A 25,939-nucleotide genomic window follows, 5' to 3' on the forward strand; every position below is an offset into this window, starting at 1 on the left:
TCTAAGCGTGCACACTAAAACTTAGCAGTGCTCCCAACCACCTCCTTTTTCTTCAGGTTCCTAATTTACACGTAGTTACTCAGGCTAGAAAATTTCAGAGACATCTCCAGTCTCTTTTCTCTCAGTCAGAACATCAGTCAGTCACCAATGCCAGCACACTTTTTTTTTCCCCCAACAAAAAACTACATATTGTTGAATACGTAATTGCTGCCAGACACTTATGCTAGATGATCTACAAGCATCTTTAATTTCCACAACAGTTATGCATTTTACAGAGGAGAATGCTGTGGCTAAGGAGATTTAAGTACCTTCCCTTCAGTGTTTCTTCCTCCAATCTATCCTCCATCCTTCAGCTGCAGTGATCTTCCTTAAAGCAGTGATCCCCTACCTAAAGCTCCTTAAAAGTTTCTGTCACAAAGTCCAGAGTCCCTAATTTGGTATAAGGTGCCTTCAGGATCTCTGTCTCTTAACATTCCTTACACCAACTTCTTTGAGTTCCTGGACTCTGAGTTGCTCTTTCTCCTTCTGCCTCTGGGCTTGTCTTGGGATTCCGTTACTCATTCACTCAACAAATAGGTATTAAGAAACTACTAGGAGCCTGACATTGTAGAGCTTCCCTGGTGGCTCAGAGGGTAAAATGTCTGCCTCCAATGCAGGAGACCCAGGTTCAATCCCTGGGTCAGGAAGCTCCCCTGGAAAGGAAATGGCAATCCACTTCAGTATTCTTCCCTGGAGAATCCTATGGATGGAGGAGCCTGGTAGGCTACAGCCCATAGGGCCGCAAAGAGTCGAACACGACTGACCCACTTCACTTTCTTTTCACTTTCAGGAGCCTGACATTGTATTGCTACCTGGGCAACATTGTGAATAAAACAGATATATGTACTGCCCTCAAGGTGCTTAAGGTCTAAGGGAAGACACAATGATAAACAAGTAGTTACAGATTGTGCTAAGTGCAGGAAGCAGGATGCTGTATTACAGAACATAAACATGCTTAGGGATCAGGGGAAAACTACAATGACTCTTTTAGATGGGTTAATCTGGTAAGGTTTCAGGTGGTGACATACCTTAAAATATGAAGACTAAGAAGCCAGTTATATGAAAAGCAGGTAAGAGCAAAAGGGGTGATGAGTGACAAGAGGTGCTCCTAGAGACATCAGCAGAGCCCAGATCAAAGATTTTTGTAGGTCATGGTTAGGAGTTTGGATTTTAATCTAAGTTCTTATTGCAATGGATTTCATTGAAGACTTTTAAGTAAGACAGTGTCACTTTTGCCACCGAACAGAGAAGGGATTGGAGGGGCACAAGAGAAGAAACGGGGACACATGGCCTGAAGATACAGTAGTGGTTTAGGTGAGAACTGTGGATGACTTGGACAACGGTGTGATAGTGAAGGAGGAAAAGAGCAGATCAGATGCAGAGCTGGCCTGACTTGCAAAGTCATCAGCTCAATGTGACGAAGAGATGAAAAGAGGATATATAGAGTTGGAGAATCCTCACTGATAAAAGAAAACAAGGTTACTAAAAGAGCAGAGGATCACAAGGTCTCAGGCTCATGCTGAGTGAATACTCAAAAGGTTGACTATTTTCATTTTATAACATCACATCAACTTGCCCAGGACCTTTCACAGCAAAGTTCAGCAATATAGGTGCAAGTGCAGAGGGCAAAAGTTTGGGTTCATCCAGTGTATGGGTTTTGTCAGAGGAGTAAAAGGCAAGCAAGGACAAGAGAAAAGTGTATTTTCAAGAGAAAGATCAGAATAATAAACTATGACATGCACTCTAAACTAGATAAGGAGATACAGATAGACAGAAAATGTAACAATGGACTGGAGGTACAGATGAAGCTCAGGAGTTGTCTCTTTGGGGTACATAAAAAAGGGAGTTATAAAGGCAGGAGATTGTGGTCAGATAGTAAGAAGTTGTAATTTGCTGCCTCTGCTCAGAGTGGTCATCTCTTCCTCTAGACAAACATGACTATTTGACCACCAATCATATCCATCTTATGCTTTTCTGCTCCCTGTCTTCCCATGACTCACACCCCGCCCCCCACCAGCATAACCACCTAAGTTTGTCACTATTTCATCAAATCATAAAGGCCCACCTCAAACTGTTCCCTCCTTTAAGTATTTATCTTTTCCCCACTGGCATCTCTCCTGATGACAATCCTCACTCAGTATGCACTACTGACAGTATTCATAGCAGCAGCAGCAGCAGCAGGAGTAGCAGTCACTCTTTTGCCCTTCCAGACCCCTCTACTCAACTGGGAAAAGGCATTGTTATATACAGTCAAAGATCTCTGGATCCCGTGGCAGTACCCAGAACTGTGCCAGGCATGGAGCAATCATTCAATAAATCCTAACAGGGATCTCAGGCTCACATTTGTTCTCCAAAGCAGGATTCCACTGAAATCATAATCCTGTTCACAAAAGTCCAAGATAACGCCATGTGTCTTAAGGTGGTTCAATCCACTGTAACATTCACAACACCTTTATGGGTGAAACAACACTTGTAGGATGGAGGGAAACTGGACCAGTCGATCTAAAAGCTGGGTGCCACAATTTGAACATTACGTTTATTAGAAAACAAACAGTTTTACTCATAATTTACTGCTAGGCCGTAGAGACAAACGGTCATATGAGAGGTGTCAAGAAGACAAGAGGGTTACAACTTCTTGGTCTGACCCGCCTAGTACCTACCTTCCTTCTCTCCACCTCCCAATGCAGAGTCCGCATTAGTGATCGCCCCGGGGCTTGCTGCCATGGCAAGCACTACGCGGGCTCAGCCCAAACCAAAAGAAAAACCCAGCGGGAAGCGGTCTGAGAGAGGCCAAATCTCCAGCGGTGAAGCGGTGGCTACCGGGCTCTTCCGGAAGCTGCACTAGAGTGGAGGTCACGTGACGGGGATGGGCGGGGCTACGCAGGTTTGTTTTGATTCAGGGGTGCTTGAAATGTATGCACGTGGTCTCGGTTGTGGCCCTTCTTACATTCTCCAAACTGTTGTCTTCTTTTTGTCTTTGTTTCTTGGTTTCGCTTCTGCTTCTCCTCGTTTCCTAGTCAGGTCCTTCGTTTTTGCCTTGGCGCTTTCCTCCTCCCAACGGTATTGGAGTTTTAGGGGATGGTTTGTTTTTTTGTGGCGCTCAAGGCAGTGGAAGGTGGCTCTGCGTTTGCTTTATTGTGCAGCCACTCTTAACAGCCTTAGATACTGGGAGAGTTCACGCTCCTCTTCCTCGTCTCTCCCCATTTCTCTTGCCCTTCTGGGAGCAACAGGACTCCACCTGGTTTTCGTGGCTGCCGGTAATGTGAGCCTCAGGCTAACGTGCCTTAATTGCGTTCCTTATGACTCATTTCCAACCCTGAACAAGCCATATCGCTTGACTTAGATTTTCAGGACACTAACCGACAGCTGTCAGACCTTTGGATTTGTATATCAAAATAAATGCAACTATTGGCTGCTTGATCAAGAGATCGACAACTTCCCGTCCTCTCGTTTACTCATCTAGTCAAAATCATAATAACTGGAGATAGATCTAGGTCATTTGGGGGCAAAAATCTTTCAAGTTTAATAAATATATCTTTATTGTCCTAATAATGACAGGCAAAAGAGTAGAAAGAGATCTGTATCTTCTATATATGAACTAAATTGACTTGTTTATAATTCCCTCGTTGGGTATGTAAAGCACTGAAAAATGTCTGATTAAATAAGACAATACTTACTGTACATAAAAAACAAACGATTTTCATGCGGCAATGCTTCCTACTACGCGTCAGTCTTATTCTATCTCCCGCTCTAAATTCCGAAGTTATAAATCCTTCAGAATTGAGAATTAACCCAATATAGAAACAAGCATTAGCTTAAGTGATCGGAGATCTTCGAGTTGTTTACTGGGCACATGACGTAAACTTGGACACTTCCTCCAACAATCCAGGTTCCTCGCCCAACCTCCTCTATTACAGCCTGTCCGGGAGTTCCCTTTTCCCCAGGCTCAGCGGCGCTCCTCCCGGTCGTTCCAGCTCCTCCCGGTCCGCGCTCTGGTACCCCGGCTCCACTCCCTCTCTCGCCCAGGTTGCCGCTCCAGCCCCGGAAGACAGAGCACCTCGGGTCCCGCACCCTAGCCCCCTCCTCTCCGGTCTCTCCTGCCCCTCCTCCCGGCCCGCGGCCGGCTAGCGCGGCGCAGGCGCAGCAACACGGCCGGCAGGCCCAGGGCGACCAAAGCAACCTCGGCCTCGGCTTAGCCCGGCAGTATCCGCGCGGGGCTGGTCGGCGGCAACCCGGACCGTGCGGGGCGGTGGCCCCGCGGGCCGCGCGTCGAGATGGGCTCGGGCTGGAGCAGCGAGGAGGAACGGCAGCCGCTGCTAGGGCCGGGGCTCGGGCCTGCGCCGGGGGCTGCTTGGAGAAGCCGGGAGGCGGCGGCGGCACTGCCAGCGGCAGCCCCAAGTCCCGGGCGCGTGTACGGGCGCCGCTGGTTGGTGCTCCTGCTCTTTTCGCTGCTGGGGTTCGCGCAGGGCCTGGTCTGGAACACATGGGGCCCCATCCAGAACTCGGCGCGCCAGGCCTACGGCTTCTCCAGCTGGGACATCGCGCTCCTCGTGCTGTGGGGGCCCATAGGCTTCCTGCCCTGCTTCGCGTTCATGTGGCTTCTGGACAAGAGAGGTGAGGGGGTCCCGGGAGCCCCGCCAGCGATGTTACTCCTGGGGGAGCCGCCTCCCTCGGCTTCGTCTTAGAGATTGTATGAGGTGATCGAGTGTTGCTGGCATCCCATGCCTGACTAGGAACCCTCCGTCCCCAAAGCGTCAAATAAGGGAAGATTTCTTTGCAGATACTGTTTTGTTTTTAAATCAAGGCCCATTATGCAACAGCAGGGATTAGGCGACCTTTGGGTGTTCAGGTTTCTGCATGTGTGGATATAAGAGCATCCCAGGCACATGCTTTGTGTGTTTTCTACATCTGACGAAAATGACTGATGCTTTGACTTCAAAGGTGTTTGGGGGTGTTGAGGGTGACAGGTCAGAAAATAGAATGATGATGCCCAGATACAAGGAAGTAATGAGTTGGCTTTCCATAATAGATGACTCCAGCCCAGGAAGAGCTGTTGGGGAACTCAGGACCTGACGCTTTGGTTTCTGGAAAAGGGTGCACAGCAGCTTTAAAGTGTGTGTATGTGACCACCTGCAAGTGTCAGCTGAGATTTTTAACTTTCAGATAAAGCTTACAGATGAATGAAGACTCTCTTTTCATAGAGAATACTCTGGACAGACATCTCACTTTACCACTTGCCAGTGTGATTCTGTGAGGAGAAAAGTGGAATGTTAAGACTTTGAACTATACCACACAAGTATGGATAAATGATTCATGGCCAATGTGATGTACCTGCTAAAAAGTAGAGGACAATTTTAGGCACAGAAGTGTAGTATCTAAAAGCAGAGAAATAGTTTGACATGCTTCTAATGTTCAGTTCTGGGCATTAATTTTTGAAAGGCCATTGACAAAGTGGAGTCCTTTAAAAGTTGGGTGACAAGAATGTAAAGGGTATAAAAATCATAATGTGTCAAATGAAAGGAATTGGGTGTGTCAAGCTTCAAAAAGAAACTTGAGGCAGGATATAAATATGTGTTAAATGAGGAATTAGACTTAATGTGCCTAGTTCTAGAAGGAAGAACTAAACTGAGTGAAGCTACAAGAAGCTGTAACTCAAAAGAATACAGGAAAGAACCTTCTAACAATGAAAGTATCCAGCCCTGCGAAGTGTGGAACTTCCAGGCAGAGATATGTGCTAGTTGCCGAGAAAGTTTCTTGTACTGAATGGGGTTTTCTTTTGTTTGGATTTATTTGTTTTAAACTACATTAGACTTTATTTGGATTTTACTAGTTTTTCCACAAATGTCTCTCTCTCTTTTTTGCCCTGTTCTAAGATTCAGTTGAGGGTCCTAAATTACATTTAGTTGTTATTTGTTGTTAATCTTCAATCTGTGACAATTCCTCTGTCATTCTTTACCAGGTTGTATAACTTAAGGGGAAATGCTATTTTATTGTTTCTTTTAACTTTTTATCAGGAGCATTTTTCAATATTATTCCATAAATTAGCTAACTATATTTTTAAGGTAGAAAAATGCTAATTTTTATCCTTTTTATTATAATTATATTAACTATATATATGATAATTATATATATAATTACATCTACTATTCTTGGCCAGATAAATTAGGGACTACCTGTTTTCTTTTTTTTTTTTAATATTTATTTCTTTTTTAATTTGGCCACACCACGCACAGAATTGTTAATTGTGGCATTTAGGCTCTTAGTTGTGGCATGTAGACTCTAGTTCCCTGATCAGGGGTTGAACCCTGGTCCCTTGCATTTGGAGCATGGTGTCTTACCCACTGGACCACCAGGGAAGCCCCCTTTTTTTTTTTTTAACCTGTTTTGTTTATAGAGATTCCTCATTGCAGGGAATCCACCTGCAATGCAGGAGACACAGGTTCGATTCGTGGCTCGGGAAATCCCTTGGAATAGGAAATGGGAACCCACTCTAGTATTCTTGCCTGGAAAATTCCATGGGCAGAAAAGCCTAGCAGGCTACAGGCCTTGGGGTCTCAAAGAATCAGACATGACTGAGCACACACACATACATTCTCTTTATAAAATTAGTTACTTTAGGAGTTCTTTCAGTGTTTCTATGACTATATGGTGAATTCTAGTTTATGTTTTCTGTTGGCTAGAGCAACAAAAAAGAAATTTAAAATTCCCTTGCTTTTCAGTAGAAAAAAGCCAGTTCTGCTTTCATTTGTTGGCTGTCCTACTACACATGTCCTGTTTGCATCAGTTCAGTTCAGTCGCTCAGTCGTGTCCAACTCTTTGGGAAAGTGAAGAGGAACCTTTATGGCAGAAAGTGAAGAGGAACTAAAAAACCTCTTGATGAAAGTGAAAATGGAGAGTGAAAAAATTGGCTTAAAGCTCAACATTCAGAAAACGAAGATAATGGCATCCAGTCCCATCACTTCATGGGAAATAGATGGGAAACAGTGGAAACAGTGTCAGACTCTATTTTTTTAGGTTCCAAAATCACTGCAGATGGTGACTGCAGCCATGAAATTAAAAGATGCTTACTCCTTGGAAGAAAAGTTATGACCAACCTAGATAGCATATTCAAAAGCAGAGGTATTACTTTGCCGACTAAGGTCCGTCTAGTCAAGGCTATGGTTTTTCCAGTGGTCATGTATGCATGTGAGAGTTGGACTGTGAAGAAGGCTGAGCGCCAGAGAATTGATGCTTTTGAACTGTGGTGTTGGAGAAGACTCTTGAGAGTCCCTTGGACTGCAAGGAGATCCAACCAGTCCATTCTGAAGATCAGCCCTGGGATTTCTTTGGAAGGAATGATGCTGAAGCTGAAACTCCAGTACTTTGGCCACCTCATGTGAAGAGTTGACTCACTGGAAAAGACTCTGATGCTGGGACGGATTGGGGGCAGGAGGAGAAGGGGACGACAGAGGATGAGATGGCTGGATATCATCACCAACTCAATGGACATGAGTCTGAGTGAACTCTGGCAGTGGGTGATGGACAGGGAGGCCTGGTGTGCTGCGATTCATGGGGTTGCTTTTGCATACATAGAAGTAAGTTCCTGGCATCCCTGAGTATCTTTCTCCCTAGAGGGTAGGTAGTTGTCTGGTCTTGTGGTCATAGGTCCCACCCAACTTAGTAGAAGACCAGTTATCTTCCTGAAATTGCTTTTGTGCTCTCACTTTTCATTTTCCAGCAAGGAGATAAAAAGGGACTACCTAGTGAGATAATAAAAGAGCCAATAGTGGGTGTGTACCCTGGAAGCCAATGAAGAAAATTTCGAGGAGATAGCACCCAAATGTGTGCTGAGCTCTAGGGACATAGCCCTCATGGAGCCTACATTCTAATAAGGAGGTCCAGGCACCAAAGGACAGTAAAATAAAATGCTAAGTGTGTCAGATGGTGATAAATGTTTTAGAGAAAAATGGGAGTCAGGCAGGGGAGAAAGGGGATGTGATTGGGTGATACCTTCTCTAGACTGTCAGGGAAGGCCTTACTGATCATGTGTGTGTGAGCAGAGACCTGAGGGAAAAAGGAAACGCACCTTGGCAATTCTGGACAAGACTGTTTGGGACAAAGACAAAGGTCATAAGCTTGTTTGGCATATCTGAAGAAGATACATAGTAGAGAAATAAATTGTAGAAGGATCTTTGGGCAGCTCAGAGGGCCTACTTTAAATGACTGGGCATTAATTTCAAATGAGGCTTGTGTGGCCGAGTTGAGCCTTAAGGCCACTGTAAGGATGCTGGTGGTGAAGATGTGAGGAGGGTTCGCTCTACTGGAAGGTGTGAGCAGGAGGGTAAAATGATGACTCTGTGAATATCTTGAGAACAAGAGCCACAGCAGGGGGACCAGTTGGAAGGGTAATGGAGCAACTCAGATGGGGCTGATGATGACTTCCAGCTGGGGTGAAGGTAGTGAAGGATTTGAGAAGTGGTTGGATTCTAGATACATGTTGAAAGTAGACTTACCAGTGTAGGCAGAGATGAAGTATGAGGAAATTGGAGGATTCTAAGATCTTTCTCAACTTTTTTTAGCAGTAATAGTTGGGAGAATCAAGCTGCAGTTTACTGAGATGTAGAAGATTGTGGGAAGAGCATTTTGGGGGTGGATCATGAATCTGGCCTTCAGATCAAGAATTTGAAATGCCTATTTGATATAGGATAGACTAAGTTGAAGAACTGATGCTTTTGAACTGTGGTGTTGGAGAAGACTCTTGAGAGTCCCTTTGACTGCAAGGAGATCCAACCAGTCTATCCTAAAGGAAATCAGTCCTGAATATTCATTGGAAGACTGATGTTGAAGCTAAACTCCAATACTTTGGCCACCTGATGTGAAGAGCTGACTCATTGGAAAAGATCCTCATGCTGGGAAAGATTGAGGGCAGGAGGAGAAGGGGACGATGGAGGATGAGATGGTTGGATGGCATCACTGACTCCATGGACATGAGTTTGAGTAAGCTCTGGGAGTTGGTGATGGACAGGGAGGCCTGGTGTGCTGCAGTCCATGGGTTCACAGAGTCAGACATGACTGAGTGACTGAACTGAACTGAGCTGAAACTATCAGTTTATTGCCTGAGCAATAAATCTGTGTTTTCTCAACCTGTAATGGTATTTAGTCGGGGAAGACAATGGCACCCTAGTCCAGTACTCTTGCCTGGAAAATCCCATGGACGGAGGAACCTGGTAGGCTGCAGTCCATAGTATCGCTAAGAGTCTGCCACGACTGAGCGACTTCACTTTCACTTTTCACTTTCATACATTGGAGAAGGAAATGGCAACCCACTCCAGTGTTCTTGCCTGGAGAATCCCAGGGACGGGGGAGCCTGGTGGGCTGCCTTCTATGGGGTCGCACAGAGTCCGACATGACTGAAGCAACTTAGCAGCAGCAGCAGCAGCAGCAGCAATGGTATTTAGGGTCTTGGAGCTGGGTGAGGTCACCAGTGGAGAGGGATGTTGCTTCAGAATAAGACAGCCCAGGGGCGTTCCAACATTTAGAGCTTGGAGAGATAAGGAAGAACCAGCTAGTGAGGACTGAGAGTAGAGCCTTAGATTTACCAACATGGAGATCTTTGGTGTCTTTTAAAAGAATAGTCTCATTAGAGTGGTGGGGGTAAGTTCAAGAGTATAGACATCTATGTTAAACACACTGTAAAGGGCAGCAGAGAAATGAATGAGTAGCCAGAGGGAAATATGACTACTGAGAAGGTATTTTAAAGATAAGAGATATTAAGGTATTTCTCTGGAATGCAGTATCCTAATGGATCCAGAAAAAAAGGAGAAATTGACAATGCTAGAGGGAGGGGGAGGAACTGCTGTAGCCATATCCTTGGGTAAGCAAAATGGGATGCAGTCCTCAAGAGCACAAGTAGATAGGTTGGCCTTAGAAAGAAGTATTGACAGCTAATTCTTCAATAGTAATGGAAGAAATGATAAGAGTATATAGATTACAGGTGCAGGTGGTGGGTGCTAGGAGCTTGTGGGAGTTATCTTTGTTTATAGTTCTCAGAAAATAAGAAACAATATTGCCACCTGACAGTAAGGCTAGGAGAACAATTCTTGGAAAATTGAAGAGATGTGATAAATTGTAATACTATTTCCTAGGAAAGGAGAGAATATGCAGACTAGGATATTGTAGTAGGATTGTTGGACAGCTCAGAGGGACTGCTTTAGGTGGCTGGGCATTGATTTCAAGCATGACCAGTTAGCATGGTTGTGTGTCTCCCTCCTGCCTGTTCTGTTGGGCAAGCACAGGCATGGGCAGAGTTGGCAAAGAGAGAGATCACCAGAGGTGCAGTTTGCCAAATGTGTACGATTAACAAAGTGCAGGCAAAGAGTAGAGGATTATCTAGAGAGTGATATAACAGTGGACCACGGAATCTAAACCAGGTAAAGGAGAAAAAGAAACACATGAGATGGATGAGAAAAAGTAGTCGGCTCCAAAATTGTTATCCCCAGTGGATGAAGAATTAAGAGTACTGGAAGGAATGAGTGGGAAGGAGAGAAGGTCATGGTTGAAGAATGGGATGCTTGAAATTGGGATTGTGTCATGGATGCAGTTATGGTAAAGATAAGGTTGGAGTTTAACCAAGAGAGTGGACAACCAAGGTAGGGTAGAGGACATGATCGTGGAATAAATAGTCAGGGGACTGAGAGGCCTGGGTATTGAAAAGGGCATCTCTTGCATTGGAATCACCAGATTTGTGAAAGATATAATGTCCTCAGAAGTAATAAAGAACCAAAACAGGTTTAAGCCTGGAGGGTGAATGAGGTAGAGGCAGGTATGTGGTTGGTCTCTAGGCAGTCACAGCTGGGAGTGGTGAGCATAATAGTCAGAATTGGGTCAATGGCTCTTCTGGCCATGATGGAGTACCAGGAACTGGATTTATTCTTCCATCTTAAACTACTCAAAACAGAAAACAAAATCAAGGTATATGAAACAGTGGTTTTCAGACACTGTGGACAATAGGTAGAGCAGGACAGGTAGATCCTTAAAATTGCTTCACCCAAAGATATGGAGTTCAAACAGAGCCCCACAGTTTTCCTAAGTTGAGGAGACAGTTGAGATGTGTAAGACGCCACCATAGCCAGAATTCTTAGGGAAGAATACCAGAGAGGAAAAGAGTTCACTGAGAGAGAGTTTTGTAGAGAGAGAGTTTTGTAAGGAGTTCTTGGGTCTTCAGCTGAACACTGACTAGCAGTGTACACATGAAGAAATTACTCAAGTCTGAGAAAAGGACTACCAGAAAGGAGCAGGCAGACACTTCTCACAGTTCATGCAAGTCTGGGAATAGTTCGCGTTCCCAACAGCCAAAATGGGAAAACCTCATAATACATAAGAGGTTGGATTGAATGCTCAGAAGGATGCTGCCTCAGCAGTAATGACTAACAAGCTCTAGACTAAAGGCTGCTCTGGTTCCACCTAATAAAACTTAAAAGTACTCCTTGAAAAGATCAAAAGCAACTATATCCCAGAACATTGTTCAAAAATGCTTAAAGGAGTTGAAAAAAATCTATCACCCAACAGGTTAAAATTCAGAATGCCTGACATCCAAATCAGAAGTTACTAAGCATGCAAAGATACAGGAAAATATAACATTTCAAAAGGAGAAAAAGCAATCAGTAGAACAGACCAAGAAATGGCACGGATGATAAAATTAATAGGCAGGGACATCAAAGCAGCTACTATAAATAGATATACTAATGTGTTCAAGAAGATAGAAGAAAGCATGTTAAGGAAAGATACAGAAAACATGAAAAAGACCAACATTAAACTTCTGGAGATGAGGATGTAATCTGTGTCTGAAATCAGAAAAAAACACACTAGATAGGCTTTAACAGCAGATTAAACATTGTAGAAGAAAAGATTAGCAAACTTAAAAGATGGAGTGATAAATACTATCTAGAGTAGAACACAGATGAAAAAAATGATTTAAAAAACCCCACAAGTATCAGTGAGCAGTACAGTTTTAAGTGGGTAATACATGTATAATTAGAGTCCCAGATGAAAAGAGATTGCCAACATCCACTGGATCATCAAAAAAGCAAGAGTTCCAGAAAAACATCTATTTCTGCTTTATTGACTATGCCAAAGCCTTTCACTGTGTGGATCACAATAAACTGTGGAAAATTCTGAAAGAGATGGGAATACAGACCACCTGACCTGCCTCTTGAGAAACCTATATGCAGATCAGGAAGCAACAGTTAGAACTGGACATGGAACAACAGACTGGTTCCAAATAGGAAAAGGAGTACATCAAGGCTGTATATCGTCACCTTGCATATTTAACTTATATACAAAGTACATCATGAGAAATGCTGGGCTGGAAGAAGTCCAAGCTGGAATCAAGATTGCTGGGAGAAATATCAATAACCTCAGATATGCAGATGACATCACCCTTATGGCAGAAAGTGAAGAGGAACTAAAGAGCCTCTTGATGAAAGTGAAAGAGGAGACTGAAAAAGTTGGCCTGAAGCTTAACATTCAGAAAACTAAGATCATGGCATGTGTTCCCATCACTTCATGGGAAATAGATGGGGAAACAGTGGAAACAGTGTCAGACTTTATTTATTTGGGCTCCAAAATCACTGCAGATGGTGACTGCAGCCATGAAATTAAAAGACCTTTCTCCTTGGAAGAAAAGTTATGACCAACCTAGACAGCATATTCAAAAGCAGAGACATTACTTTGCTAACTAAGGTCCGTCTAGTCAAGGCTATGGTTTTTCCAGTGGTCATGTATGGACGTGAGAGTTGGACTGTGAAGAAAGCTGAGCACCAAAGAATTGATGCTTTTGAACTGTGGTGCTGGAGAAGGCTCTTGAGAGTCCCTTGGAGACTCCAACCAGTCCATTCTAAAGGAGGTCAGTCCTGGGTGTTCATTAGAAGGACTGTTGCTAAAGCTGAAACTCCAGTACTTTGGCCACCTCATGCAAAGAGTTGACTCATTGGAAAAGACCCTGATGCTGGGAGGGATTGGGGGCAGGAGGAGAAGGGGACGACCGAGGATGAGATGGCTGGATGGCATCACCAACTCGATGGACATGAGTTTGAGTGAGCTCCAGGAGTTGGTGATGGACAGGGAGGCCTGGGGTGCTGCAGTCCATGGGGTCACAAAGAGTTGGACATGACTGAGTGACTGAACTGAACTGAACTGAAGGGAAGAGGGCATGGAGTAAGATGAAATGGGGTAGGAGGGAGCGATTGAAGAAATAATGCCAGAAAAGTTTCCAAATTTGTTGATATCCTTAAATCCAGAAATATAATAATCCTAGTAGACGAAACAGCATAAACAAAACCACACAGAACAAATTGCAGCCTGAATAAAACTACAGCAAGGCACATCGTCATCATACTGCTTCAACCAGAGAAAACCAAAGCATCAGGAGAGAAGAGACTGGGAGCTTTATTTAGAGAGGAGAGAGTAACTATGATCTGGAAGTGGCTGGGGAAGCAGTGTCCTCAGGGAAGAGGTTTCAGAGGAGTAAAAAGGTGAAGACAGTGTTTATGAAAGAGCTTGATAAATGTAGGGATTCCACTGATCTGCAGATCCTGAGAGCTCCAGAAGGCACAGTGGAAAGATTTTGGGGGTTCAAGCCCTGGCAGAGATGAGGTCAGATTTTAGAATGTGTGAAGCCATATTGGGATAAGGATAACCTGTGAATCTTGGGTCTTCTTTGACTAGTGTAAACAGGAAAACAGGCACAATGTAAGTAGTCCTCATAGTCTCGGAGACAGATCCCGGTGGCGAGGCTCTGGCTGTGGGGTATAAGGACAAGTGGTCTATACCAGGAGCAATCAGAGCTTATCTTCACTCTGTGTGTGTGTGTGTGTGTGTGTGTGTGTGTGTGTGTGTGTGTGTGTGTGGTGGAGTGGGGTTGGGTTTTGTTTTTTTTTTTGCATTCAATTTTGTATCATGATATTTAGGCACCGATGTGGAGACTGTCTTCCTGTACCCAGTGGTCTATACCAGGAGCAATCAGAGCTTATCTTCACTGTGTGTGTGTGTGTGGGGGGGGGTGGTGGAGTGGGGTTGGGTTTTTTTTTTTTTTTGCATTCAATTTTGTATCATGATATTTAGGCACCGATGTGGAGACTGTCTTCCTGTACCCAGTGGTCTATACCAGGAGCAATCAGAGCTTATCTTCACTGTGTGTGTGTGTGTGTGTGTGTGTGGGTGGGTCGGTGGGTGGGTGGGTGGGTGGAGTGGGGTTTTTTTTTGCATTCAATTTTGTATCATGATATTTAGGCACCGATGTGGAGACTGTCTTCCTGTACCCAGGAGGTTCCCAGCAAATGCACCATCATCCATTCGAAAGGGGCTTCCTGCAAAGTCTGGATGCCATATTTGAGTAGAATTTATTCTTATTGTCATATTTAGTTTTCCAAAATTATTCCTATACCTTTCATCAGATGGTTTTTGCACTCACGTCCTAGTACTGTAATCACTTGGGATTTATTTATGTGAAGGTCCTAAATGGCTCATAAGCATATTTTTCCTGGGGAATTTATACTTCTTGCCAAAGTCAGTTGCTGTCTTTTTGAGTACATGGAACTACAGAGTCCTGCCTTGTCAAAATTCAAATGAGATCAAGAAAGCATTCTATTCAAAACTGAGCATCAGTTGAGGTGGATTGGGTAATATTTGGCAACAACTGAAAATAAGAAAGCCACAAGTTGTGCCTGTAAGATTGCTTTATAGTAATCAGCTTTTCACAACTTCTTTATTCTTGAAAGTTTATATCAGCTGTTTTGTGCTAGCTTTGAGCAGTAGTAATAGGAAACCTGGTTATTTGGACCTTAGGGCTATACACAATGCCCCACTGCCCACTTGGTGGCTATTTACCTTAATTACAAACCAAATACTAGGAAGAAATAAACATAATGTAGAATGTGAGCCTTATAGACCCGAATTGATAAAATTTTATCCACTATCTCATAAGGCACCCAGTATGACCTTATAAGAGCAACAGTTTGCAAGTTTAGGGTATTTATGACTATGAATGTAGTTTTTATTAATTATTTATTTCCTGTGGCTGTAATGTGGTTTTAAAATCTGCGTTGTTAGTAGAAGCAGTAAATGAGCAGTATGTATGCATTACTTGTTCCTGAGCAGCACAATTTTCTATGTTATTCCTTCTGCCAAATTATATTAATCATATTCAGATCATATAAAGCTAACTCAGTTCATGTCACAAATTATCCTCAATGTAGCGTGTGTGTGCCTGATCTGAATCTCAAGTTTATTTTCCTTGCTGTATTTAATCTGCATAATTATAGTTTTGTTGACTTTCAATTTCCTTCAAGCAGAGAAGCCTTTTGGAAACCAAACATTTAACCATCTCCCTTCTGCCGAGAAAAGAAAGCTCTTGGGGAAAAAAAAGAGAGAGAAAATTTGCATTAAACAGTTTAAGTCTATTCACTGTGAAATGGTTTCAAGGATGTTGGGTCTGGGAAAAATTGGAAGAAATGTTGCTACTTTTGCCACATATTCCATATGAGCCACTTCTGGGTTGTGGCTGCTACAAAACAGTAAGGCAGCATTAATTTAGTGCTAAGAAAGGTGCAGCATTCCAACAATAGGAAGATAGAATCTTGGTATATTATTCAGCCACAGCCAGGCTATTGTATCTGTTTTTGGTTACTTTGTTTTACATTTTATATTTTCTTTTGCCCTGTTATCCACATAACTGACCATTGGCACACATTTTCAAAATAGTTGATCATATTTGGGATACAAAGGGAAGAGCTATCTGATCCCCATTATCTTCTAAAACCCTAAACCATGCTTTCTCTTTTTTTTTAAACAACGTCATTCTATAAGTTGAAAGCCATCTGATAAAACAACATTAAATACTATTATATTAATAATATTGTATTAATAATCAAAGGGTTCTAATGGACTATCTCTTAAGACTCTATAACAAATTTGGCCTGATTATGAGATAAAATAAGTAATTGGCCACTTGTCATTTTTTGAGAAAATTTAAAGCAATAATTTATCATGTTAAAAAAAAAAAAACTATGGGGGCAGTTTAGAATTTTTTAAATTAACAGCTTGCCTTTGAAAATTGGAAATTTTCTATTTGAGATGTAAAACCAAAATATCTTTTAAAATTATTTTCTATATATTTTAGTGTTATATCTGAACAAAGCATTATTAGCCATTCATTTCAAAAATCTGGAGCTCATAGAACTTTTTACTCAATCCTTGATGTGATCATTCAGGTTTTCTCTTAAAGTTAAAATCATTTCATTTTCAGCGTGTAGAGTTCTCTCTTCCCATGTTGGGAGTTATAGAGAAAAGCCGTATTAGAATATAATACCAGTATGATTGAGTAAAAAAATCTTTGTTCTTAACATTGACTTACTTGAAGAGAAAATAGAAAATAATCCAGATATTTTTGTTTTCTTTTAGGTCTTCGGATAACTGTGCTTCTGACATCCTTCCTTATGGTTTTGGGAACTGGTCTAAGGTGCATACCTGTATCAGACTTAATGCTTAAAAGAAGGTAAATCATATAAATAACTTAAAATTTTTTCCCCACATTTTTCTGTTATGAGTGTATTATATATGTTTGGTTATAAGCTTTTAATAAACAGTTCCATTTTTAAAATCAGAGGGTCATATTTATAGTAGCATTTTTTCCCCTGACATGGTAAATAATTGAGTATACATTTATTAGTTGTCATATGGAAGATCCTGGACTAATTGTTGTGTAAATAAATAGAGAATAATCTTCATGCTATCCAGGAGCTATAATAACCATGGGAAAATAATAGTGTAACAAAAGGAAGAATAATGTATTAATAGGCGATGCCATAGAAGATTTATAGCATTGCCACAAGAGATTGAGAGAAGTTTTGGCTGAGGATCTCAAAAAGAAGATTTCACAGAGGAGAAGATAATTAAAGTAGGCACTGAGGGTAAATAGAATTTTGATAACTATAGTTAGGGGAAGGATATTCTGGGGTAGAAGAACAACCAAAACGAAGGCAGAGAGGCAGGTAAGCACAGGTTTCTTCTGGGATGGGTAGGTAGCTTCTTTTCTGTATAGCAGCATTTCTGCACCTGGGGTATATGGATTTATTCTCAAGGGATATAGAGTATATGAAGATTTTAGAAATTTGTTTTCCTTTCGGTTATAATATCAAAAGATTTTTTAACCAATAATAATCTGTAATTTTTTTTAAAAACCACATTTTTATTGACCAGGATGTCAGTTTCCTAGTGTTTATCAAACTGGGATCCTTGGATTTGACCTTAAGAGCCATTGAGAAAATTTTTCCCATTAACAAGGAGCCGTAAATGACTGAAGTTTGAGAGGCACTGGTATACAGAATAAAGCATAAGAAAGCAGTATGTAGAGATGGAGTTTAGAAAAGGGTATCCTGATTATGCATGATATTGACACCATCCCTTAGAACCATTATCCCTCACTGGACAGTTGGGAGCCACTTAGGTTCTTAATCTGAGCAACAATAGGATCAGACCTATATTAGGTAAGCTATTGATTTGAAGACTGTAGGATTGATTACAGAGGGTTAAGAGTGCTAGCAGGAAACCAGGAAAGATGCAGTGTGAGAGCCTAAGCTGGAGTCATCCTTTTGTTTTGTTTGTTTATCCATTTATTAGTTCTTTTATTCAACAATGTTCACTGAACTCCTCCTGTGTGCCAAGCTCTTTTCTGCACATGGGGATTGCAGCAGAAAACACAGTAGGAAAATCTCTGCCTTGTGCAGTTTACATTCCAGTTGGGGAGACTGGCAATAAACTAGATAAATAAGTTAAATATATAGTATGTGCTGTGGGAAAAAAATAGGAAAGAAGGATTTGAAATAGGACAGAAGAGAAAGGATGGTCAAATTTCAGGAAAAAATGGTTACTGGGAAGATAGCTTTTGAGGGTGAAGCCTGGAGGAGTGAATGGATGGATGATGTGTTATGTAAGGGGCAAGCATTCCAGGCAGAGAGAACGGCAAGTATTAAGGATGGGAAGAGACGAGCAACCTGGCAGGGAGCCTGGCAGGGCTGGAGCTGAACCAGAGACTTTATGGGAAGAGGGCTGGGAAATGAGACCAGTCATGGGTGGCGACGGGAGTGTGAGACCGGGTCCTTCAAGACTGCGTAAGGACTTCAGCTTTTTTCGAGCTAGAAAATCATTGGCAGCTCTGAGCCAAAAAGAACCATGGTCACAGGCTGCTTTATTGAGGATGCAGGAGTGGGGAGACCAGGTAGGGAATCAGTGCAATAAACCACATGAGAGATGATGCTGACTTGAGCCACAGTGGTGGCACTGGTGGTGGTGAGGAGTGGTCAAATCTGATTATATTTTGAAGGACTTGCTAATGGATTGAATAAAGGAAATAACAGGAAGTGAGGAGTCCAGAATGACTGTCTTAGCCTGAGAACTTGTGGGAATGGAAAGGATAGCATAGATGTGATAGGGAACGTGTGAGAAAGACATCAGAGGTGATATGACTGAGGTTGCATTCTGGAGACTCTGACATTGTTGATTCCATTAACAGATACACGGGACCCAGGAGGAGAAGGAGTGGATTTTAGGTACAAGATGTTGACTTTTATTTGGAACAGAATTTTTCATTTTCAAAATAAATGCTGTTCATTTTCAGATTTTTAAAATATGTTATCTCTCCAGAAAATTGAGAGTATAAGTATTTCATATTTTTAAAGGCAGATATCATTTGGGTTTCTATGGAATGCTGGTCTTCATATCCTATCTTTCTGAGTGAGATTTTAACAGATGAGTTTCATTGTGTTTGAAATGTTCTTAATTTTTCAAATATACAGGTTTTGTTTTTTTTTAAGCATGTACAGTTTTTAAGTACAAACTTCAGTATAAGCTGAAATTCAATAATGCATTCTTTAAAAATGCTTCCTAATATTTCTGGTAGCTTTTCTTTGGTTTTGGGCCATCTATTCTATTGCTTCTCTCTAGTTTTATATCCCTTCATATCCTTTCCAAATATAAAATTATAGGAATAATAGAGAGTTGACTCTGTGGTGGAGAAAATGGTATGAAAAATAAATAGAGCTCATAAAGAAATGTAAACAAAGATAGAAAGGAAAGAGAAGAAAGAAAGAATTCTGAGAGATTGAACCTTTCATAAAAAGAAAGTATAAATTGAATTTTTCATCCTTTGTGTGTTCACCTATCATATAAGGAATATGGGAATATTATCCCCTTGAAATGAGACTTCATTTATGTCCATGCAATATTTCTTTAGAGCAATATTATTAACAACACACATGCAGCTGTTACAATGAAAATGCTACAGTTAGGATGCTTATTTCTGACTAGAAGCCTTATTAGATTACCACTTTTAAGCTTAAGACTCCCACTTGACACTGAACCGGAAGGGATAAAGACCTTCTGTGCATTTGGCCAGCACTGAAACAAGTATTTAGCAATCTGTTTCTGTGCCCCTGTTTCACTTGAAGCTTTTCGAGCTTCTGACCCAGCCTTCTGAATAGTGACCCAGTACCTTTTACTTCCTGTATCTTAGCTTTTATGAGTCTTAAGACATGTGAGAAGCAGCTTTCTGATAAGCCCTTTCTTCAGTCACAACTATTAATACCACCTTCCTAATGGTGTTTTACTTCTTCATAGTATCAGTATTTCTTTTATCTACATATAGATATGCTACTTTTCTCTTATTAACACCACAAATAAATAAGGAACTTAGAATAATGAACTATAAAGCATTTCTTCTATGACTGGGAAGCAAATCATATATTAAAAAAATACAAAATGGCATCACTCTATAGTGTGAAATGCAATATGGCATGCCCAGTAAACAATTTACAGACTTCTAGAAGGTGAGCTTATAGTAGGTTATATCTGCCTTTAATCATAGGTGTATCCAGTAATTTCCATGACATATTATCTTTCAAATCAGTGTAATTTTTATTAATATTAATAATAGATTACTAACGTATGATAAATAGTTAAATAGAATGGTTCTAGTAAACGTAGATTTTCTAGAAATATACTCCATTGTGAAATGCTTTGTAGCTGACAATCTTAAATTTAAAATGATCATAGCAGAAAAAATGAGTTGTTTAGTAAATGGTTTTATGATAACTGCTTAGCTATCTGAAAAAAGAATGAGAAGGAGCCCTATATCTGTCCTACCACTTAAGTAAATTCCAGTTGGATTAACCATTTAAGTAGAAAATAATGAACCATAGAAATATTAGAAGATGCATCTAATTATTAATAATCTTAGAATGGCAAAGGCCTTCGAACTAAGACACAAATCTCAGAAGCCATAGAAAAGTATAATACTTTTGACTACGTAAAAGTTAAGAGTATCTGCATGATTAAATATCCTATAAAAATACATATATATATATAGTATAAAACAAAGTCAAAAGAAAAGTTAAAAACTGTGAAATGTTTGCAACAATAAGACAAATGGATAATTTCCTTAATTGAAAAGAACTCTGTCAAATCAATAAGAAAAATAGCAAGTCAGTAGGAAAATGAGTGTTATATGTGAGTAAGTAATTACAGAAATTGAGATACAAATCTTAAGAAAAGATACTCAACAACTTCATCATAGTTAAAGAAAATTGCAAAAGCAATTGTATGTCTGAGTATTGGCAAAGATGAAAAAGTATGATAATGTACTGTGTTGCCTGAGGTATAGGGGAAAAAATAGGTGTTATAAGTAATTTGGAGAATTCTATTTAGAGGGCATTTTTACAGTATTTATTAAATTAAAAATGTACATGTCCTTTAACCCAATATTTGTCCTTCTAGAAAATTAGCCCACATATAAAGCTATATCATTTTGGAAGGACAGTCATGTTTGTGTGGTTTTGCTTGTAATAGCAAAAGGCTGATTACAACCCAGACGTCTTCAGCAGAGGGTTAGTGATGATGAAGTATACAGTGAAATAGTATGTAGCTGTGAAAAGGGAGTAAAAGTTCTGTTAAGTGCTGATTTGGAAATATCTCCAAGATATATTGTTGAGTTTGAGAAAAGACAAAGTTATAATGTTATGTTTAATATATTCCTACTTAGAAAAAATAGTGGGAGGGATGTATTTGGCAAGGACTGTTGCTGAAAGAAACCATTACTGTTGGTTGTTTCTGAGGAGGAAGCCTGGGAACCTAGAAGTCTGGGGTGAAAAGGAGATTTACTTTTTATTTTGTACTCTTAACTCTGCTTGGGAATATCTTTACCATGTGCTAATCTCACGTTTTGGAGTGAAAACACTAATTAAGAGAATCTAAAATGATCACATCAGATCTTCAATAATGAGAATAAGAGAAAGAAAGATAAGAGACTGCTTTTCTGAGTGTGAAAACGATGAAAGAAATCACAAGGGAAAGATGTGTAGATCTGACTACATAAACCCTGAACCCTCATACTTCTAAGATAAGTCATAAAATTAAAATACAAACTAGCAAAAATATGTGTTGTAAATATATCTATCATAAAATAATATTAAAAGTATAAGCACTTATGAAAGAAAATGGACATAATAGATATACTTAACAAATGTTGGTTCCTAGATTTCATTATTTAAATCCAAACTTGGGAATCAACTGTTACTGAGAGTCTATTTATTTGTAAAGGATAGGCTAAGCTGTGTAAAAAGATAAAAAATACACAAGTTCAATAAATAAATTTATTTTTCTCCCAAGAAACAGTCTGAAAGATAATGGGCTGCAGCAGACCAGGTAGGCAGCTCTGTTCCAGGGACTCAAGTTCCTTTTCTATTGGTCTAACATCCCCTGTGGTAATATTCCTATCCAGGTGGTCAAAGCTGATTCATATCATGCTTTCATTCCAGTCCACAGGAAGGAGAAATAGGATATCCAGGGCAAGTGACTACATCTTTAGGTATTGAGCAGGAAGCTGTATGTATCAATTTTAATCACACGCCACTGGTACAGACTTAGTCATATGGCCACACCTATCTGCAAGAGGAGCTGGACATGTAGCTCAGCAGCCATGCCCCCAGTTCAAATGCAAGGATGCTAAAGAAACAAAAAAAAGATATAGCTATCACAGGACTGGAAAAGGTCAGTTTTCATTCCAATCCCTAAGAAAGGCAAGGCCAAAGAATGCTCAAACTACCGCACAATTACACTCATCTCACACGCTAGTTGAAGAAGGAAATGGCAACCCACTCCAGTACACTTGCCTAGAAAATCCCATGGATGGAGGAGCCTGGTAGGCTGCAGTCCATGGGGTCGCTAAGAGTCAGACACGACTGAGCGACTTCACTTTCACTTTTCACTTTCATGCACTGGAGAAGGAAATGGCAACCCACTCCAGTGTTCTTGCCTGGAGAATCCCAGTGACAGGGAAGCCTGGTGTGCTGCAGTCCATAGGGTCACAAAGAGTCAGAAATGACTAAGTGACTGAACTGAACATATCACAGTGTAAACAGAGATAGTGATACAAAGCACTCAATTAAGCAGTGCTCTTCTGGGTAGGAAATCTTACCTAGAAACAAGTACATCTTGTTGAAGATTATGGAAGCCTCATTTTCCCCATGGAATATCATATTTGGTTTCTTTTTGTAGAAGTGGGAGGATTTGTCCCATGTCCCACGAACAAAGTTGGTTTGTAAATTCAGTTCAGTTCAGTTCAGTCGCTCAGTCATGTCTGACTCATTGTGACCCCATGATTTGCAGCATGCCAGGCCTCCCTGTCCATCACCAACTCCCAGAGTTCACTCAGACTCACATCCATCAAGTCAGTGATGCCATCCAGCCATCTCATCCTTGGTCGTCCCCTTCTCCTGCACACAATCCCTCCCAGCATCAAAGTCTTTTCCAGTGAGTCAGCTCTTCACATGAAGTGGCCAAAGTACTGGAGTTTCAGCTTCAGCATCATTCCTTCCAAAGAAATCCTAGAGCTGATCTCCTTCAGAATGGACTGGTTGGATCTCCTTGCAGTCCAAGGGACTCTCAAGAGTCTTCTCCAACACCACAGTTCAAATGCATCAATTCTTCGGTGCTCAGCCTTCTTCACAGTCCAACTCTCACATCCATATGTGACCACAGGAAAAACCATAGCCTTGACTAGACGGACCTTAGTCAGCAAAGTAATGTCTCTGCTTTTGAGTATACTGTCTAGGTTGGTCATAACTTTTCTTCCAAGGAGTAAGTGTCTTTTAATTTCATGGCTGCAATCACCATCTGCAGTGATTTTGGAGCCCCCCAAAATAAAGTCTCACTGTTTCCACTGTCTCCCCATCTATTTCCCATGAAGTGTTGGGACCGGATGCCATGATCTTCATTTTCTGAATGTTGAGCTTTAAGCCAACTTTTTCACTCTCCTCTTTCACTTTCATCAAGAGGCTTTGAGTTCCTCTTCACTTTCTGCCATAAGGGTAGTGTCATCTGCATATCTGAGGTTATTGATATTTCTCCCGGCAATCTTGATTCCAGCTTGTGTTTCTTCCAGCCCAGCGTTTCTCATGATGTACTCTTGCATAGAATTTAAATAAGCAGGGTGACAGTATACAGCCTTGATGGACTCCATTTCCTATTTGGAACCAGTCTGTTGTTCCATGTCCAGTTCTAATTGTTACTTCCTGACCTGCATACAGATTTCTCAAGAGGCAGGTCAGCTGGTCTGGTATTCCCATCTCTCTCAGAATTTTCCACAGTTTCTTGTGATCCACATAGTCAAAGGTTTTGGCATAGTGAATAAAGCAGAAATAGATGTTTTTCTGGAACTCTCTTGCTTTTTCCATGGTCCAGCAGATGTTGGCAATTTGATCTCTGGTTCCTCTGCCTTTTCTAAAACCAGCTTGAACATCAGGAAGTTCACAGTTCATGTACTGCTGAAACCTAGCTTGGAGAATTTTGAGCGTTACTTGACTAGCATGTGAGATGAGTGCAATTGTGCGGTAGTTTGAGCATTCTTTGGCATTGCTTTTCTTTGGGATTGGAATGAAAACTGACCTTTTCCAGTCCTGTGGCCACTGCTGAGCTTTCCAAATTTGCTGGCATATTAAGTGCAGCACTTTCACAGCATCATCTTTCAGGATATGAAATTGTCAACTGGAATTCCATCACCTCCACTAGCTTTGTTTGTAGTGATGCTTTCTAAGGCCCACTTGACTTCCCATTCCAGGATGTCTGGCTCTAGGTGAGTGATCACGCCATTGTGATTATCTGGGTCGTGAAGATCTTTTTTGTACAGTTCTTCTGTGTATTCTTGCCACCTCTTCTTAATATCTTCTGCTTCTGTTAGGTCCATACCATTTCTGTCCTTTATCGAGCCCATCTTTGCATGAAATGTTCCCTTGGTATCTCTAATTTTCTTGAAGAGATCTCTAGTCTTTCCCATTCTGTTGTTTTTGTCTATTTCTTTGCACTGATCACTGAAGAAGGCTTTCTTATCTCTTCTTGCTATTCTCTGGAACTCTGCATTCAGATGCTTATATCTTTCCTTTTCTCCTTTGCTTTTTGCCTCTCTTTCTTTCACAGCTATTTGTAAGGCCTCCCCAGACAGTCATTTTGCTTTTTTGCATTTCTTTTCCATGGGGATGGTCTTGATCCCTGTCTCCAGTACAATGTCACGAACCTCATTCCATAGTTCATCAGGCACTCTATCTATCAGATCTAGGCCTTTAAATCTATTTCTCACTTCCACTGTATAATCATAAGGGATTTGATTTAGGTCGTACCTGAATGGTCTAGTAGTTTTCTCTACTTTCTTCAATTTGAGTCTGAATTTGGTAATAAGGAGTTCATGATCTGAGCCACAGTCGGCTCCTGGTCTTGTTTTTGTTGACTGTATAGAGCTTCTCCATCTTTGGCTGCAAAGAATATAATCAGTCTGATTTTGGTGTTGACCATCTGGTGATGTCCATGTGTAGAGTCTTCTCTTGTGTTGTTGGAAGAGGGTGTTTGCTCTGACCAGTGCATTTTCTTGGCAAAACTCTGTTAGTCTTTGTCCTGCTTCATTCCGCATTCCACGGCCAAATTTGCGTGTTACTCCAGGTGTTCCTTGACTTCCTACTTTTGCATTCCAGTCCCCTATAATGAAAAGGACATCTTTTTTGGGGGTTAGTTCTAAAAGGTCTTATAGGTCTTCATTAAACCATTCAACTTCAAATTTAGGAAACAATAGCAACAACCACAACAAATGCATGGATACTATGATGAAAGAGAATGGGAATGGATGTAAAAAGACAGTTAATAGTCTGTGCTATCTAATGTCTCCGAGTATCCATGTGCCCCCTCAGCCTATACTGAAAACATGTTCGTCCTTCCTCAAAGGAGAAAATGCAGAGTTTTGTCCAGTCGCTCCATGTAGCTTGAAATCTAGATCTCTGGCTTTTATCAGGTCTTCATGGTTCTCTGGGAGTAACTCCTTTGATTGTTCTTTGTGATTTTTGGCTTTGAGCTCAGCAAGGCTCTTTTTGGGTCCATTGTTCTTAGTGAATACACCTGCAGTTGCAACAGGGGGCTGTGTCTTTTGTGTTTGCTGGTGCTGATCTGGGGACCTCAGGATTGCTCTAGGAATCAAGCAATCTTTAAGTTTCGTAGAACCATTTTGTGGTGTCTTTGGTGACTTCCCTCAAACACTTAGTAGGTTCCTTCTCTACTTATATCCAGTAGGTTCATGTAAATGTAGCCACACCCAAAGATTTTTACTTAAGGCCCTGGTTCTTCAGTTCAGTTCAGTTCAGTTTAGTCGCTCAGTCATGTCTGACTCTTTGCGACCCCGTGAATTGCAGCACGCCAGGCCTCCCCGTCCATCACCAACTCCTAGAGTTCACTCAGACTCACGACCATCGAGTCAGTGATGCCATCCAGCCATCTCATCCTCTGTTGTCCTCTTCTCCTCCTGCCCCCAATCCCTTCCAGCATCAGAGTCTTT

General features: G+C 41.2%; 2 protein-coding genes across 6 annotated transcripts in view; one reads left to right on the forward strand and one right to left on the reverse strand.

Annotated features, from left to right (window-relative positions):
* HSPBAP1 (HSPB1 associated protein 1) overlaps positions 1-2,857 on the reverse strand; it is a 55,986-nt gene extending 53,129 nt beyond the window's left edge. For all 5 annotated transcript variants that reach the window (XM_042232232.1, XM_012095766.4, XM_012095761.4 and 2 more), the window contains exon 1: positions 2,700-2,857. In XM_042232232.1, the coding sequence (XP_042088166.1) occupies positions 2,700-2,763 (64 nt within the window). In that variant the 5' untranslated portion in view covers positions 2,764-2,857. The remainder of the gene's footprint in view (positions 1-2,699) is intronic.
* Positions 2,858-4,165: 1,308 nt separating this feature from the next.
* The window catches only part of SLC49A4 (solute carrier family 49 member 4), a 111,785-nt gene continuing 90,011 nt past the window's right edge, over positions 4,166-25,939 (forward strand). The window contains exons 1-2 of the mRNA XM_004003798.6: positions 4,166-4,653; positions 16,477-16,570. Of these exons, the coding sequence (XP_004003847.4) occupies positions 4,314-4,653; positions 16,477-16,570 (434 nt within the window). The 5' untranslated portion in view covers positions 4,166-4,313. The remainder of the gene's footprint in view (positions 4,654-16,476; positions 16,571-25,939) is intronic.

Source organism: Ovis aries, chromosome 1, assembly GCF_016772045.2.
Source record: "Ovis aries strain OAR_USU_Benz2616 breed Rambouillet chromosome 1, ARS-UI_Ramb_v3.0, whole genome shotgun sequence".
Classification (NCBI taxonomy): domain Eukaryota; kingdom Metazoa; phylum Chordata; class Mammalia; order Artiodactyla; family Bovidae; genus Ovis; species Ovis aries.